Source organism: Lepisma saccharinum, chromosome 29 (genome assembly GCF_977018435.1).
Source record: "Lepisma saccharinum chromosome 29, izLepSacc3.1, whole genome shotgun sequence".
NCBI classification, from domain to species: Eukaryota; Metazoa; Arthropoda; class Insecta; order Zygentoma; family Lepismatidae; genus Lepisma; species Lepisma saccharinum.
Window position 1 is genome coordinate 18,140,911 of NC_139257.1, and position 12,919 is coordinate 18,153,829.

The following is a 12,919-nucleotide window of genomic DNA, read 5'->3' on the forward strand; positions in this document are numbered from 1 at the left end:
CTTTTATTTTAGTAATCTACTGTAAACCAAATCATACATATTAGTATCTGCTGTGATACATATTGTTTGTCAGCTAACTGAGATGTTTATCTGTCATGGTTAGCAACTTAAAATTTGCATTTGAAATGAAAGCAAATGTTCATTTTGCAAATCAGAAATTAAGCACAATATTGCATTAGTTAGTTTACATAATACCAATAAAGAAATGTGTATATTTTTAAAGAAAATTAAAATAATTACAAAACTAAAGTTAAAGAAAATTAAAAAAAACTAGTACTGTGGAAATAAAAGAAAAATGAAATAATAATATTTTAATAAAATTTTATTACTTAAACTGATTCAACAAAAATAAACACTACCAGAATCAAAACAAAAGACAACAACAAAAATATGTGTGTATATATATAAATTTCTTATCAGGTAACATTAACATTTTTCATAAATTAATATATAATGGAATGATACATTCATATATAATATTGTTACCTGTCGCTACAAAAGAAATTACAGAAAGTAGATTTCTTCACTTTGCTCACTAAAGCTAGCATCTATGAAGAAATTTGAAGGATTAAGTACTGCTCTCTATCGGTATAGGAAACATTTTGATTTCTTGTCCATAAACACATAATCAGAAACATACTCACGCATGTACACACACACTTGGAAGAAAGAAGTATGCGCAATCTTTGGAAATGTCTTTTTACCTTCCAACAAAGTAACATGCCTCTCTAAAGATACATGCATGCCTATATACGTATACACACATGTGTTTACGTATGTGCGTGTAAATACTTTTAAATAAATAAGGTTTATATAAGACGTACTCCCCCTTTTGTTTTTCTTAGTGGTGTATATTCCGTATTTTACATGTTTGAGAAAATAATGGAATCTGTACACAACGGTAATATTTATACACAAAGCATATAACTATCCAGCCATATCATCTCTGAAGATGATCCACCCTACTGTTAAAAAAAAAAAAGAGAACATGTCGCAATATGTCCATCATCATAGGCACTTGATACTTTTGCACACAGATGTGCATAGTATCACCCTTTTAACAATTTTGCAACACCAATATCACATTTCGCAGTGCAAAGTCCATCCCAATTACCGCAGGACCGGTAACATCCAGAATTACCAGTCCGTGTTGTCGTTACCTGAATTTCGTGCTCTGATATGTTGAGCGTGGAGATCTCATATCTTTCTATCTCCCCTCGTACGCTGAAGTCGCCAACAACCATCACAGCCTAAACGTTGAATGACCTACCATTCACCATCCTATCAGGAAGAACGTTCCCTCTCAAGTGCAGAGGGATTCTCAATGTGAAAAGCTCCAAAATAAAACCATTCCGAAACTGGTTCACACTTCCCTGCAATGACAAGGTACGAATAAAAAGATTGATTCGCTCTTCTGCCACATTTGGCTAATCACAATGATGAGGATGAGTGATGAAACAATGAAATTGATGAATAGACATTCACAAAGAACACTGATACTTAAGCTGGGATTCGAACCCAGGACCCCTTGGTGTCGTAGCATGCTGTGCTAACCTCTCCACCACGGAGGTTGGCAGGTTAAAAGAATATAAGCAACATGACAAAATTTACAGCCAAACCAATACTGATAGCACAGAAAGTATTACCACCCATACAGCATAAATCTCCAAGGGACATCCAAAGAATATTCACAATGTCCAGATCAGATCCATGGATATTGTGGATATCCAGAGAACCTCCAATTTTGAATATCCAGGGGATATCCTTTCCTGGATATTTATGGGATATGTTGTATTACGTCGACGTGTTATTAAAAATTTGACATAAATGTTTTGATATTCGTGTAAAGATTCACTCATAGTATCTAGTGTAAAGTTAATTATGTTAGGACTTTAGGAATTTTGTCGTCTGTGGGTCCATTGTCTTTTCAGGAAGTCACGCATGCACTCCAGGCCAGGCAAAACTTTCTTTGCCATGAGGCTTTCTGTGTGTCTCGAACACATTAGTTGCATTGAGGACGTTGCCTTCCTTAGCCACGGTTGTGAAGAACAAGCTCTGCACACTCTGCTTATGATTGATGCGCATGTGAATACAAAGAATTTTTCGGGTGTGTAGATGCACGCGTGTGTGCATGTAAATTTGTGTGTGTCAGTGCATCTACATGAGAGAGAGTGAGTGAATGGGTGAGAGTGAGAGGTAGAGAGAGTGAAGTACTTGTTTTAAGCATATGTCTATCAGATATATGTGTAAATCTAGTCCAGGAATGTTCTTTTTTTTATCCAAAGCATGTGCGAAAAATATCAGCATAATGTCCAGATTAGGTACAATTTTATTCCAGAATATATCCTTATCCACAATGAAATAAAACATGCAGATAACGTCCCGATCACGTGAACCCATGTCCAAAAGTTTTGTACATGTTCAAACTGATCCACAGAATGTCATAAACATATGATTCCTGGATATCTTATAGATGTCCCCTGGACGGACATTTGGATATCCAGGGGATTTCCTATAGATGTCTTTTAGACATTCCTGGTGGCATCAATATCCAGAGGACATCCATTAGACGTCTCCTGTATATTTGTCTGCTGTATGGGCAAAACCAATTAATACATTTCTGGTATCCTGCAAGTTATGCAAAATTTTGACTGACACTTTTGTGTAGTAAATTTTCATCAATCTTGCACTCAAATTGTGCAGCAAAAATAATTTTATAATTAAATTATGTACACTAACATCATAATGTTCATCTTAACAGGCTAAGAGTGTGCAACATCTTGAATAACTGTTATCAGGATTGAGAAAAAAAAAATTCTCAGTGCTGGTCCCCATTTTAGAAATGACTTCCAAATTTTCACGAACAGTCACAAAATTTTGAAAGTCCTTATTTCTTGAGATTTCATGCACAATAAGCGTTGGAATCTCCACTTTTTATTATTATTATTATTATTATTGGCAGATTTATTTTCAGAAAGATATATACAATCACTTCAGAGAGAAATAGTGTGTAGAGTTAAAAATTTCCTGAAAATTTCTCATCACAAAAATTTCCTGGTATTCCTGATCATTGGGATTTTCTGAAACAGCTGATGTAAAATTACAGGTGCAACATCACTGCTGACATCATGGCAGTAAAAATAATTAGTACAAATACATATCACATAGTTTCGAACAAACATTATACTGCCAGTTGTACATCATTGGGCCAGTAATGTATAATGTGACTGACAAATGCATTTGAGATTTTGACATTTTGGTTTCACATATCATGGGATTATTCTTACACAGAGAAATACTATGCATGTGTGCCAGGAGGGAGGGGGGGGAGATCCAGCAGGTCCGTAAATCCCCCCACAGAAACTCGGATTGTTCATTTCAAGTTAGAAAAATCAGAAAGCGTGTAATTTTTATTATTATAATGGAATTTAAACCTGTGAATAAATTGTTTCACAGTTTTTAATATTCCAAGAATTAGAGTTTTATATGAGAGGTCACACATCATGAACACTATGGTTAACTTTTAAAGTTTTTCTTCAATGAGGTGTGTAAAAGTTAATAACAAAACAGAAAAACTATGCATCTCAGGACACTAACTGTAAGAAATGTAAAATAATAATAAAAAACAGTTCAAGGTGTCCTGGGTTTGATACCCGGTGGAGGCACATAGTGCTTCGGATCCCACTTTAAACTGTAGGCCCAGTCCCGATTAGCCTTACTGTGCATAAAGTGGACTTAAAACACCAAATCAATCAATCAATCAATCAATAAAAAAACAGTTATGCTGGATATTCACTATCTTGTGGATAAAGTAGCAAAGTCTTCCCAAGGATATGATAACAATAAAAAAATTGGATCACAATTTATTTTCATTAGTTTATAACAGTTATTATTTTATAATAATAATCATAAGTATGATAATAATAATATATAATAAGAATATTATATTATTATTATTATTTCTGCTATTCTAGTTTAATCAATTGCCTGACACCCCCTACAAAAATTTCTGGCGATGCCTACGGATGTATGTTGTGGAGGTTGGTCAGAGACACGGACACAAGTTTCATTTCTGGTTGCACCAGAATTTTCATGCAAGTTTTCGATTAGTTATTCCAAGATTTTTGTCTCCATTTAGGTAAACCATTGAGAATACTGAAAATGCATGGTGGTCAGTAGCAATTTTTTGAGACTATAAAGGGTTGTGAATCAAAAAGGTTTGGAAACTGCTGGTGTATACAGCATTTATATTTACCTATAATATGATTACAAAAATATTCAATACTTAAGTGCGATAATGCTATGGAAATCTGTGAAAACAATAGTGAAAAATTCTGAAAAATGACAGAAAACAAATGAACACCACAAATAAAAAAGAAGAAATTTAATTGGTAACTTACGAAGCTTCCATTGATGCATCACTAAGGATAAAATCCTTCATTCTTAACAGATCTGCTTTGCTTGGCTTCCCCAGGCCTTCCGCAACAGTGATTTGTGCTGAAGATATTCCATCTTGAACCTCACTTACATCGATTTTAACATCAGCTGGCTGTGTAGGGTGCCCTTGGGACTGAACCAACTGGAAGAATAAATTGTTTATTACTTAGACATATTTACAATTTTTCAACAGGCACTGATTATTTTCTGCAATGTGCATTACATTTCAATCTTTGCATAAGTCTTGAAAAAAAAAAGACACCTGTGAAATGCATCAAAATATTGAGTATTAAAAAGAATTAGTCACTACAAGAAAAATACCAACTAACTCTCTAGTGTTCTTAAACCTGCAGGTTTATGATTGCAGCAACACAAGCCTTCCATCTGTCCCTATCCTGGGCAAGATCAATCCAATCTTTTCCATCCTAACATATTTCATTTATGTCCATCTCAACATTATTCCTACATCTTCACTTTGGCTTTCCCACAGGTCTCTTACCATCAGGTTTCCCAACAAGAATACTGTCTTTGTTCTTTTCTTTGTAACCATTTTAATCTTTTTTTATTTGGTTTATGTACATGAGTTAGTGCCTCACCGATGGAGTAGTGGTGTCATCGCCTTACTGTGCATAAAGTGGACTTTAAACACCAAATCAATCAATCAATCAATGTACATGAGTTAAATGTATAAATTGGGTTAGGTGGGAGAACAACCACAGGCTGAACCTCGCCCTTCAATAAAGAAAATTTGAATTTGAATCTGTGAGATTGTGTGTTTTGTCAACAGAGATTAATTAATTAATTCAGAAAACTACGTATATAGCCCATAATAGTGGCTGTTTTCTTCCAATTCTGTTGGAAAAAGAAGTTACCTCATGATGCATATGCACAGTTTAGTGTTTCTGGGATGCAGACACCGCACCCTTAGTTAATGGAAGCAGTGGGCTTTTGAAATTTATCGAATCACATTCACAACACAGAGACACTAAACTTTTTGCATGTAATAAAAAAAATAGTGAACAATAATGTTGTTTAGAGAGACATCCCAAGTAACCACAACCGTTGGGCCAATATAGTTTTGACGTGGGAAAGGTTAGCTTTATGTTGGTTGGCAAATTGACGTTGGTCTTACATTGGGCCAACGTTTTGTTGCAAACGTTTGCCCAACCATGGAAAAGTGAGTCAAAATCAGTTTTAAAAACAACTTTTTCATGCTAAAACTACTTTTAGGAGTATGCTGTAAATAAATCTAGAGTGTAAACTAAGTGACATGTAACAGGGTTTCTTTTCGAATATTTCCGTCAAAGCATATACTGGAAATATAATATATTTTTAATGAAAGTAGAAGTTATTTTTAACTTCCAGTCACTCACCAGTCCTTTGACAGTCACCATGGATGAAAGATGTGTTAGGAATTGCTTATTGTTTGTCTCTTTAGCTGTAGTAGAACAAGAACATTCTTACAGGTATTATTGTGAAGGCAGTTAAACAATGTGTGCAGATGTGTATTTTTTTATGTCCATAAATAATTTGTACTATTGTTTACATTTGTTTAGTTTTCAGTATGTTGGGCCAACATAAAACCATATTGGCCCAACATAAAAATCACGTGTTGAGAAAACATTGGGACCACAGCCAAAATTACCGTTGCCAAACGGTATGTTTTTACGTTGGGCCAACCGTAGCCAACCATTTTCAGTACAGTTGGCCCAACGTTGGGCCAGTCACTTTTGGTTACTTAGGATCGATCATTCATTAACCTGTGAAAGATATGCAGAATGACAACTGATGTTTTTGACAGCATAAAAAAGGTTCTTACCTCCATATTGATGGCCTCCATTGCAGGTGATATTGCATGGGTCCCCCTTATATAAGTTGTCGAAGCATGTGCAAACTCCTCTGAAATCACTGGATCTTCACAAACAACATGGAGCATTGATCCTGAAACAGATAATACTTGATAAGTAACAGAAAACCTAAAGAGTAGATGTAATCATCAAATATGATATGTCAAGGAGCAGTCCTGCATGCAAGTCAGAATCAACATCCTTAATATCTAATCCCTTCTCCAAAAAATTAGAATAACTCTTTGATTAACTATCAAAATGAACTGTACTATAAATACTACCTTATATGTGCTGTATATATTGTTTACACTGAGGTAGGATATATATTTCAGATCTCTCTCTCTCTCTCTCTCTCTCTCTCTCTCTCTCTCTCTCTCTCTCACACACACACACACACACACACACACACACACATATACCGTATTGGCCCAAATATAAGCCGCCCCCGCATATAAGCTGCACACTATAATTTGAAGGAGCAAAAATGGAATTTTATTTTATCATAAATACAGTACATACAAAATATAGTACCATTATTGAAAAATTAAGGTTACAATTGTGTGCTATACCTACTTCAAAGGTAGCTTTCTGTTAACTACCGGCACAGTACTTATTAGGCAACAAAATTAGCCTATTCACCGCCATCACTTTTGTCACTACTGACTTCACTTCCGGTACTCACTCTATCACTCTCACTGCTTTCCTCCCACAATACGTCATGATTTGACAAACTGTCATAATTTTTTTTTAAGGTTGTGAATATAAGATGCATCCTAATTTTTCACAATTGAAATTAAAATGTGCAGCTTATATTCGGGCCAATACGGTATATATGATACTTCATACTTAGTAGGGGAAGGAAGGGTAAAGTGGCCAGTGCGGGCAAAGTGGCCATGTGAGTTTTCTTCGCTGTATAGCGCTTCCGCCACGTGGGAGCCGGGCGAAACAGTCAGCGTTGTCTGTGACTTTGAAGCGGGAGGCTGTACTTTTGTAGATGTGAACTCATTTTATTGTTTTTTCGCTAGTCTGATTTTAGCTAAGTGGTACAAATTGTTGATTATAGCTAAATAATAGTAAGTGTTATAATTATATGCTCTTGTGCAGTTTGATGAGCGTGAAATAACCTTTTAAATGATGTGTGTTTGAAAATGCTAAGTCATGTAGGTGAGACGTTAGACCACAGTTTTTGTAATGGCGTCATTCCGGGCAAAGTGCCCTCGAAACAGACAGACTCGAAGGATGGATTAGATGTTTAAAATGCAAAAAGTGGGCACATGAAGAGCATGCTGGTTGTGAAGAAGAAGATGATGAGTTTGAGTGCGAATTTTGCAAATAGGACTATGCCTAATCCTTTATTGATAGACTATTGATTACGAATTACTATTTACTTTATCTTGTAAAGATTTCATACTTAAGATAATACTTAAGAAACATAATACTTATTCTTAATGTGTATTACTTCAGCTTGTGTTGATTAAATACACACTCTGAATCAATGTGATTTGTTCATTTACCTATGCAGGTAAAATGGGAAGGGGCTGGCCACTTTACCAAACCTAGGCGGGCTAAGTGGTCACTTCATACTTTTTTTAAAAAAAGTAACGTGTACATTTCTAAACAACGAGAATTAAAAAAATGAAATAGAAATTGGAAGTACAGTTATTATACTTACTATTGGTCTATATTTCTATAACTTTGCTGATTAAAAAGGTATGATAAGAATTCATCAAACCTTAGAGTGGCCATTTTACCCTTTCTTCCCCTATATGTGCCATGAGGTTGATTGTCTAGTATGAATGTAGACTACATATCTTACGAATACTAATGTTCACAGAATAAATGCAATTACTATATAAGAATTTATAATAACAACACCTTTTTGAAAAGTTACATGAAAATTATAGCTTAGCCAGTGACTGACTCTGCAATCTAAACCGGTATGAGCCTCCATGGGGCATCAAACCCAGCACTCCTTTGATTGCAATTTGAGAATGACCATTAAATAGGGTGACTATATGTCCCGTTTTGACTGACCATGATTTGTTCCAGGGGTTTGCTTAAAAAAATCAAATCTTAATTTGAGAGACACATCATGCTAAAAAATCTTGATGGAATTTCTAAACTAGTCTCATGCCAACGTCATGGTAAAGCAGCTGGACTGTGTTTCAAACACTTCTTAACAATTAAAATGTTTTATTGTCTTCAAAAATGTTTGTGTAGACAGTAGTTTATGGTTTAAGCTAGCTCCCGCTATTTGTATTGCTTTCTGCTATTTGTTGAGCAGTGAATAAGCATGGCAGGAAGTGTATATGTAGCATCAATTCGGACCTGCAACAAGAATTTAAATTCCTGCATCTTGACACAAACTTAAAAGACAAATCTCGCATTGATGTGTAGATATGTGGCGAGTTTTACGAATGGTTGGTGAAGAATAAAGTTGAAATAAGTCTTGAAGTTTTCCTGGCGATGAATGATGAAAAGATTCTCTCAAGCTATCAACCAGGTGAGTTGTGGTAAAGATTCCAAGCTTTCGAGAGCTAACGTCACTCTCATCTCCAGGGTGGAAGTGCAGTCCTGAGCATCAACCTGGTGTAAATACATTCGTGGAGGGGGGTCCTGCTGAAGATGGCAGACTAATTGGGTCCAGTTCGAGCCCTATATCACAATTAAGATTCTCATTTTTTTCCTTCGTGAATAGTTATTGCTTCCTTGATAATGTGGGCCCAGCCTGGCTAGCGATAGTTAACTAGAAGCGTGGACGCAGCAGACATGGTACCAGATTGGTCCACCATCTTCACCGGGATCACACCTCCACAAATGTATATGCACCGGGTTGGCGCTCAGTACTACTCTTCTACCCTGAAGATGAGAGTGACGTTAGCTCTCGAAAGCTTAGAATCTTTTCCACAACTCACCTGGTCGATAGCCCGAGAGAATCTTTTCAAGAATAAAGTTGTTCCGAAGAAGATTGCTTCTTCTGATAAATACTTCTGGTATTCCACAACTTCAGCGTAGGCCTAACATCAAAGTAACCAGCAACACTGTGTAAGTCATAGCAAGATTATAACAATTAATACCTCTTGGCAACTGGAGATCTTATTTCATTTATTGTTTATGATGTATCATTTATATACCCCATACTTAAATAAAATAATAATAATAAAAATATGTTAATAACACCAATAATTTTATAACTAGACTTAACCGATTTTTCAGGAAAGTTTGGAAGGTAAAGAACTTCCTTGGGATGTCCCATTTTGGGTTCAAAATATTAAGTTCACCCTACCATCAAAATGACATGTGGCATGGAGTTTCACACCCAAGTGACAAGTAACAAGATCACCAACTACACATACTGGAGCCAGCTCTTTGGTCTCCAGTCTGTAAAGAAGTCATCATCACCATCATCATCCTTCTCCTTTTCCTGCCTCTGGCTGGGTCAGCATAGAAGTCAAGCCTCTCCATTTTTTACCTGGTCTTCCACCACTCCTCTCTTTCCATGGTGTTACAATCTTGTCCTCTTCTCCTAACACTCTCCACTATCTGCTCTTTCCACCGACATCTTGGTCTCCCCCTTGGCCTTATTCCCACTCCTTGTGCATTGTAAGCTCTTACTGGTAGTCTTTCTGCATCCATCCTCTTCATGTGTACCAACCATCTCATCTGTGCCTGATATATTCTGTCCTGAAGCTTCATCATCTCCACTGTCTGTTGGATCTCCTCATTCCTTATTCTATCCCTTTGAGTCTTCCTCAATATACTCCTTAAAAATTTCATCACAACTGCCTGCATCTGCCGGATAAAGAAAGTGTGGGGCATTACCCCCGCACCTCCTATATGCCTTCATGGCATGGTGCTAAGCACAGGGGAGTACTTTACCTTTTTTTACTACTACTACTACTGCCTGCATGTTTCTTTTGTCTATCGTAGAACTCTGAAATTTGGTGAATCCACTATGCAGACCATGGGAAAGAGCATGGCGATAAAAAAAATATAAAAAAGTTCAAATTTCGGCCACCAGGTTGAAATATGGCGCTGTACTTCCATGATGGGTTGTAATAATGATGCTCCAATTGGTTATGGATTTGCCTTTACCTTTCAATCTTGCAAACAACGAGAGATTATTTTCTCGCAACTTCGAGCCACTAACAAATGTCTTTCTAATTAATAACTCGGCTAAATCACTTATGTTTTTCAATATTCATTATTACAGCGCCACATTTCAACCTGGTGGCGGAAAATTGAACTATTTTTTTCTTTTATCGCCATCCTCTTCCCCATGGTCTGAATAGTGGATTCACCAAATTTCAGAGTTCTATGGTGCCTCAAACAGGCTACAGAGGGCTCCAAGTTGGGCAACTTTAATTCTGGCCACCCGGTACATCCCTGTTCCATATTAATCTACAAATGCTTCTCTGTAAAGAAGTATTCACCATATATGTGTGATCGCAAATAAAGGTAACATGATGCCCAAAATTTAGAAAATGTCCCTGTCTGAGTGCAGCTTGTCATCTCATTCTGGTACAAAAGGTAGCATTAATTTGTGAAGGTTCATTTTCGTGAAAGCTGTTTTAATTTTTCAATCTCAAACATCTGTGTCCTACATGTTCTTAATGCATTGGACATTAGACATGACACACACATCTGTTGCTCCATTATCAACCCTCCATTAGGGGTTGAAAATATTAGAGCAATAACCAACTGAGGAAAGAAATATACCCTCATCCCTTAGCAACTCTCTAAGAGTTCGCAGCAGATATTTTTTTATATCTCTAATCTTTAAATGCATGTCTTGGCTAGAGAAGGAAAAGTGTATACCGATCTGCTTTCAACTGTGTAAATATCTAACCAAACAAATTCTCAACACTTCAAAACACTACCTTAAAATAATACGCATGGAAAACTATCTCACCTTCATTATCATTGTCAGTAAAGTCGAGCGCCTCCAGTTCACTGGCAAGACTGAGATGCATGCTCCCGGTGCTGCTTACACCACTGGAGCTTCTCATACTTTCCGAACTCACACATTTGCTCATTTGCTTCGCCTTCAGCTCGTTAGATGGCAGATGCTGGCCATAGTTGAGAGAGAGCCTCTTGTGAATGCTTGAATCCCTTGCATCCTGTTTCTGTCCATACAAAGGAAACACAAATTATAGTGTTGTTGCACTATGACTGCAGTAAGAAAAAACTAGATATATGTATGTGAAGGTTAGGTTAGGTTAGGTTAAACATAAGTGATAACTGAAATGGCAGTACGCAACTTTTAGGTATTGTGGTGTGTGGTGAATGGCCAGCTGCCTGCTCTAGCTCACTTCCTGCCTAGTGTTAAGTCAGCAGATGAGAAGGTGCATGGCCCCAACTTCCACGAAGACCGAGAATGAAATAGGTAAGGAGTTGGGGGAGAAAAGTTAGTTCTTGATTGTGTGGATATAGGGAGGAGTGATTCATTGGTTGTTAGTGCGAGATGGTGTGGAGGCGAAATTGTACCATTAGCAGCAGGTATGTGTTTCCTCATATGGTCTGATTTCTACATTAAATAGTGATTCAGTCTATTTCCTATTCCTGTTCCCTAACATCACGGCCATTATTTTCATGTATACTGCTCCAAGGGGCTCTGTACAATAGTTCTTTACTTTAGCAGTAAAAGAATGCCTGATATTTGTATTAGTACGAGTACTGCATATTCACATAACATCCATTACAGGTGTCGTGTTTGAAAAAAATACTGTGTGTGAAGGAGGTATTTAGTAACTCTTCTGCCTTTGAACATAATTATGTAATTAAAAAAATAAATACGTAAAAAAAAAAAGTACTCCCCTGTGCATAGCACCACGCCATGAAGGCGTATAGGGGGTGTGGGGGTAACGCCCCACACTTTCTTGATCCGGTCATGAGGGGGGTGATGTGATCACCATCACGCCCCTGACCGCCTTTACCCCCCAGGGTTTCCCCCAGGTACCCAATGTTATTCGACGCTGGGTGGGCGCCGGGGCCGCTTCCAACCTTAGAAAAGTTCCCGGATTTGAACCGGCCGGGGATCGAACCCGGGACCTTTAGCATGGTAGTCAGACGCGTTACCGACTGAGGTACATATAAGAATGTGTTTTAGGTACATTTAAATTCTTTTAATTTTTTTTAACCATTTTTATTAATTTTTAGCAAATAACTTTCTTTCATGTTGACATTTCTTTCCGATCTCAATACAGTGAAATCTTTTTAATTCGAACTCCATAACTAAATGAGTCAATTATCCAAATTTCAAATTAACAAAAACATCACATCGTAAAGATGGCTTCAAGGGGAATACATTTCTGTTCGCATTACCAAGTACTTCGAATTATCCCCATGACGGAGTGATTAGCACGTCGTGCTACAATGCCAGGGGCCCAGGTTAAAATCCTAGCCTGGGCATGGATTGTAACATATGTGTAATCTACAGTGCCTTGAGTCGGGGGGAACTGGCAGCACTGCGAGAGGAAGATGGCTGAGGGTGAAGGTGTGGATCGGACAGGGAGCAGCTCGATTGCTTGTAGAGGTCTTGTGATAATAAAGTATGTTGTTGACTAAGGGAAGTCTTTTTAAGAGATAGAAGACCACGAGACATGGCGCAGTCGTGTGGAAATGTTGCGAACCGA

At 37.2% G+C, this 12,919-nt stretch overlaps 1 protein-coding gene across 5 annotated transcripts in view; it reads right to left on the bottom strand.

The window, feature by feature from the left end:
• Positions 1 to 304: 304 nt before the first annotated feature.
• Positions 305 to 12,919, bottom strand: part of LOC145981614 (pleckstrin homology domain-containing family G member 5-like) — an 838,947-nt gene continuing 826,332 nt past the window's right edge. For all 5 annotated transcript variants that reach the window (XM_083114983.1, XM_083114985.1, XM_083114986.1 and 2 more), the window contains 4 exons: positions 11,197 to 11,410; positions 6,257 to 6,378; positions 4,401 to 4,579; positions 305 to 1,373 (listed from right to left, as the gene is read on the bottom strand). In XM_083114983.1, the coding sequence (XP_082971109.1) occupies positions 1,364 to 1,373; positions 4,401 to 4,579; positions 6,257 to 6,378; positions 11,197 to 11,410 (525 nt within the window). In that variant the 3' untranslated portion in view covers positions 305 to 1,363. The remainder of the gene's footprint in view (positions 1,374 to 4,400; positions 4,580 to 6,256; positions 6,379 to 11,196; positions 11,411 to 12,919) is intronic.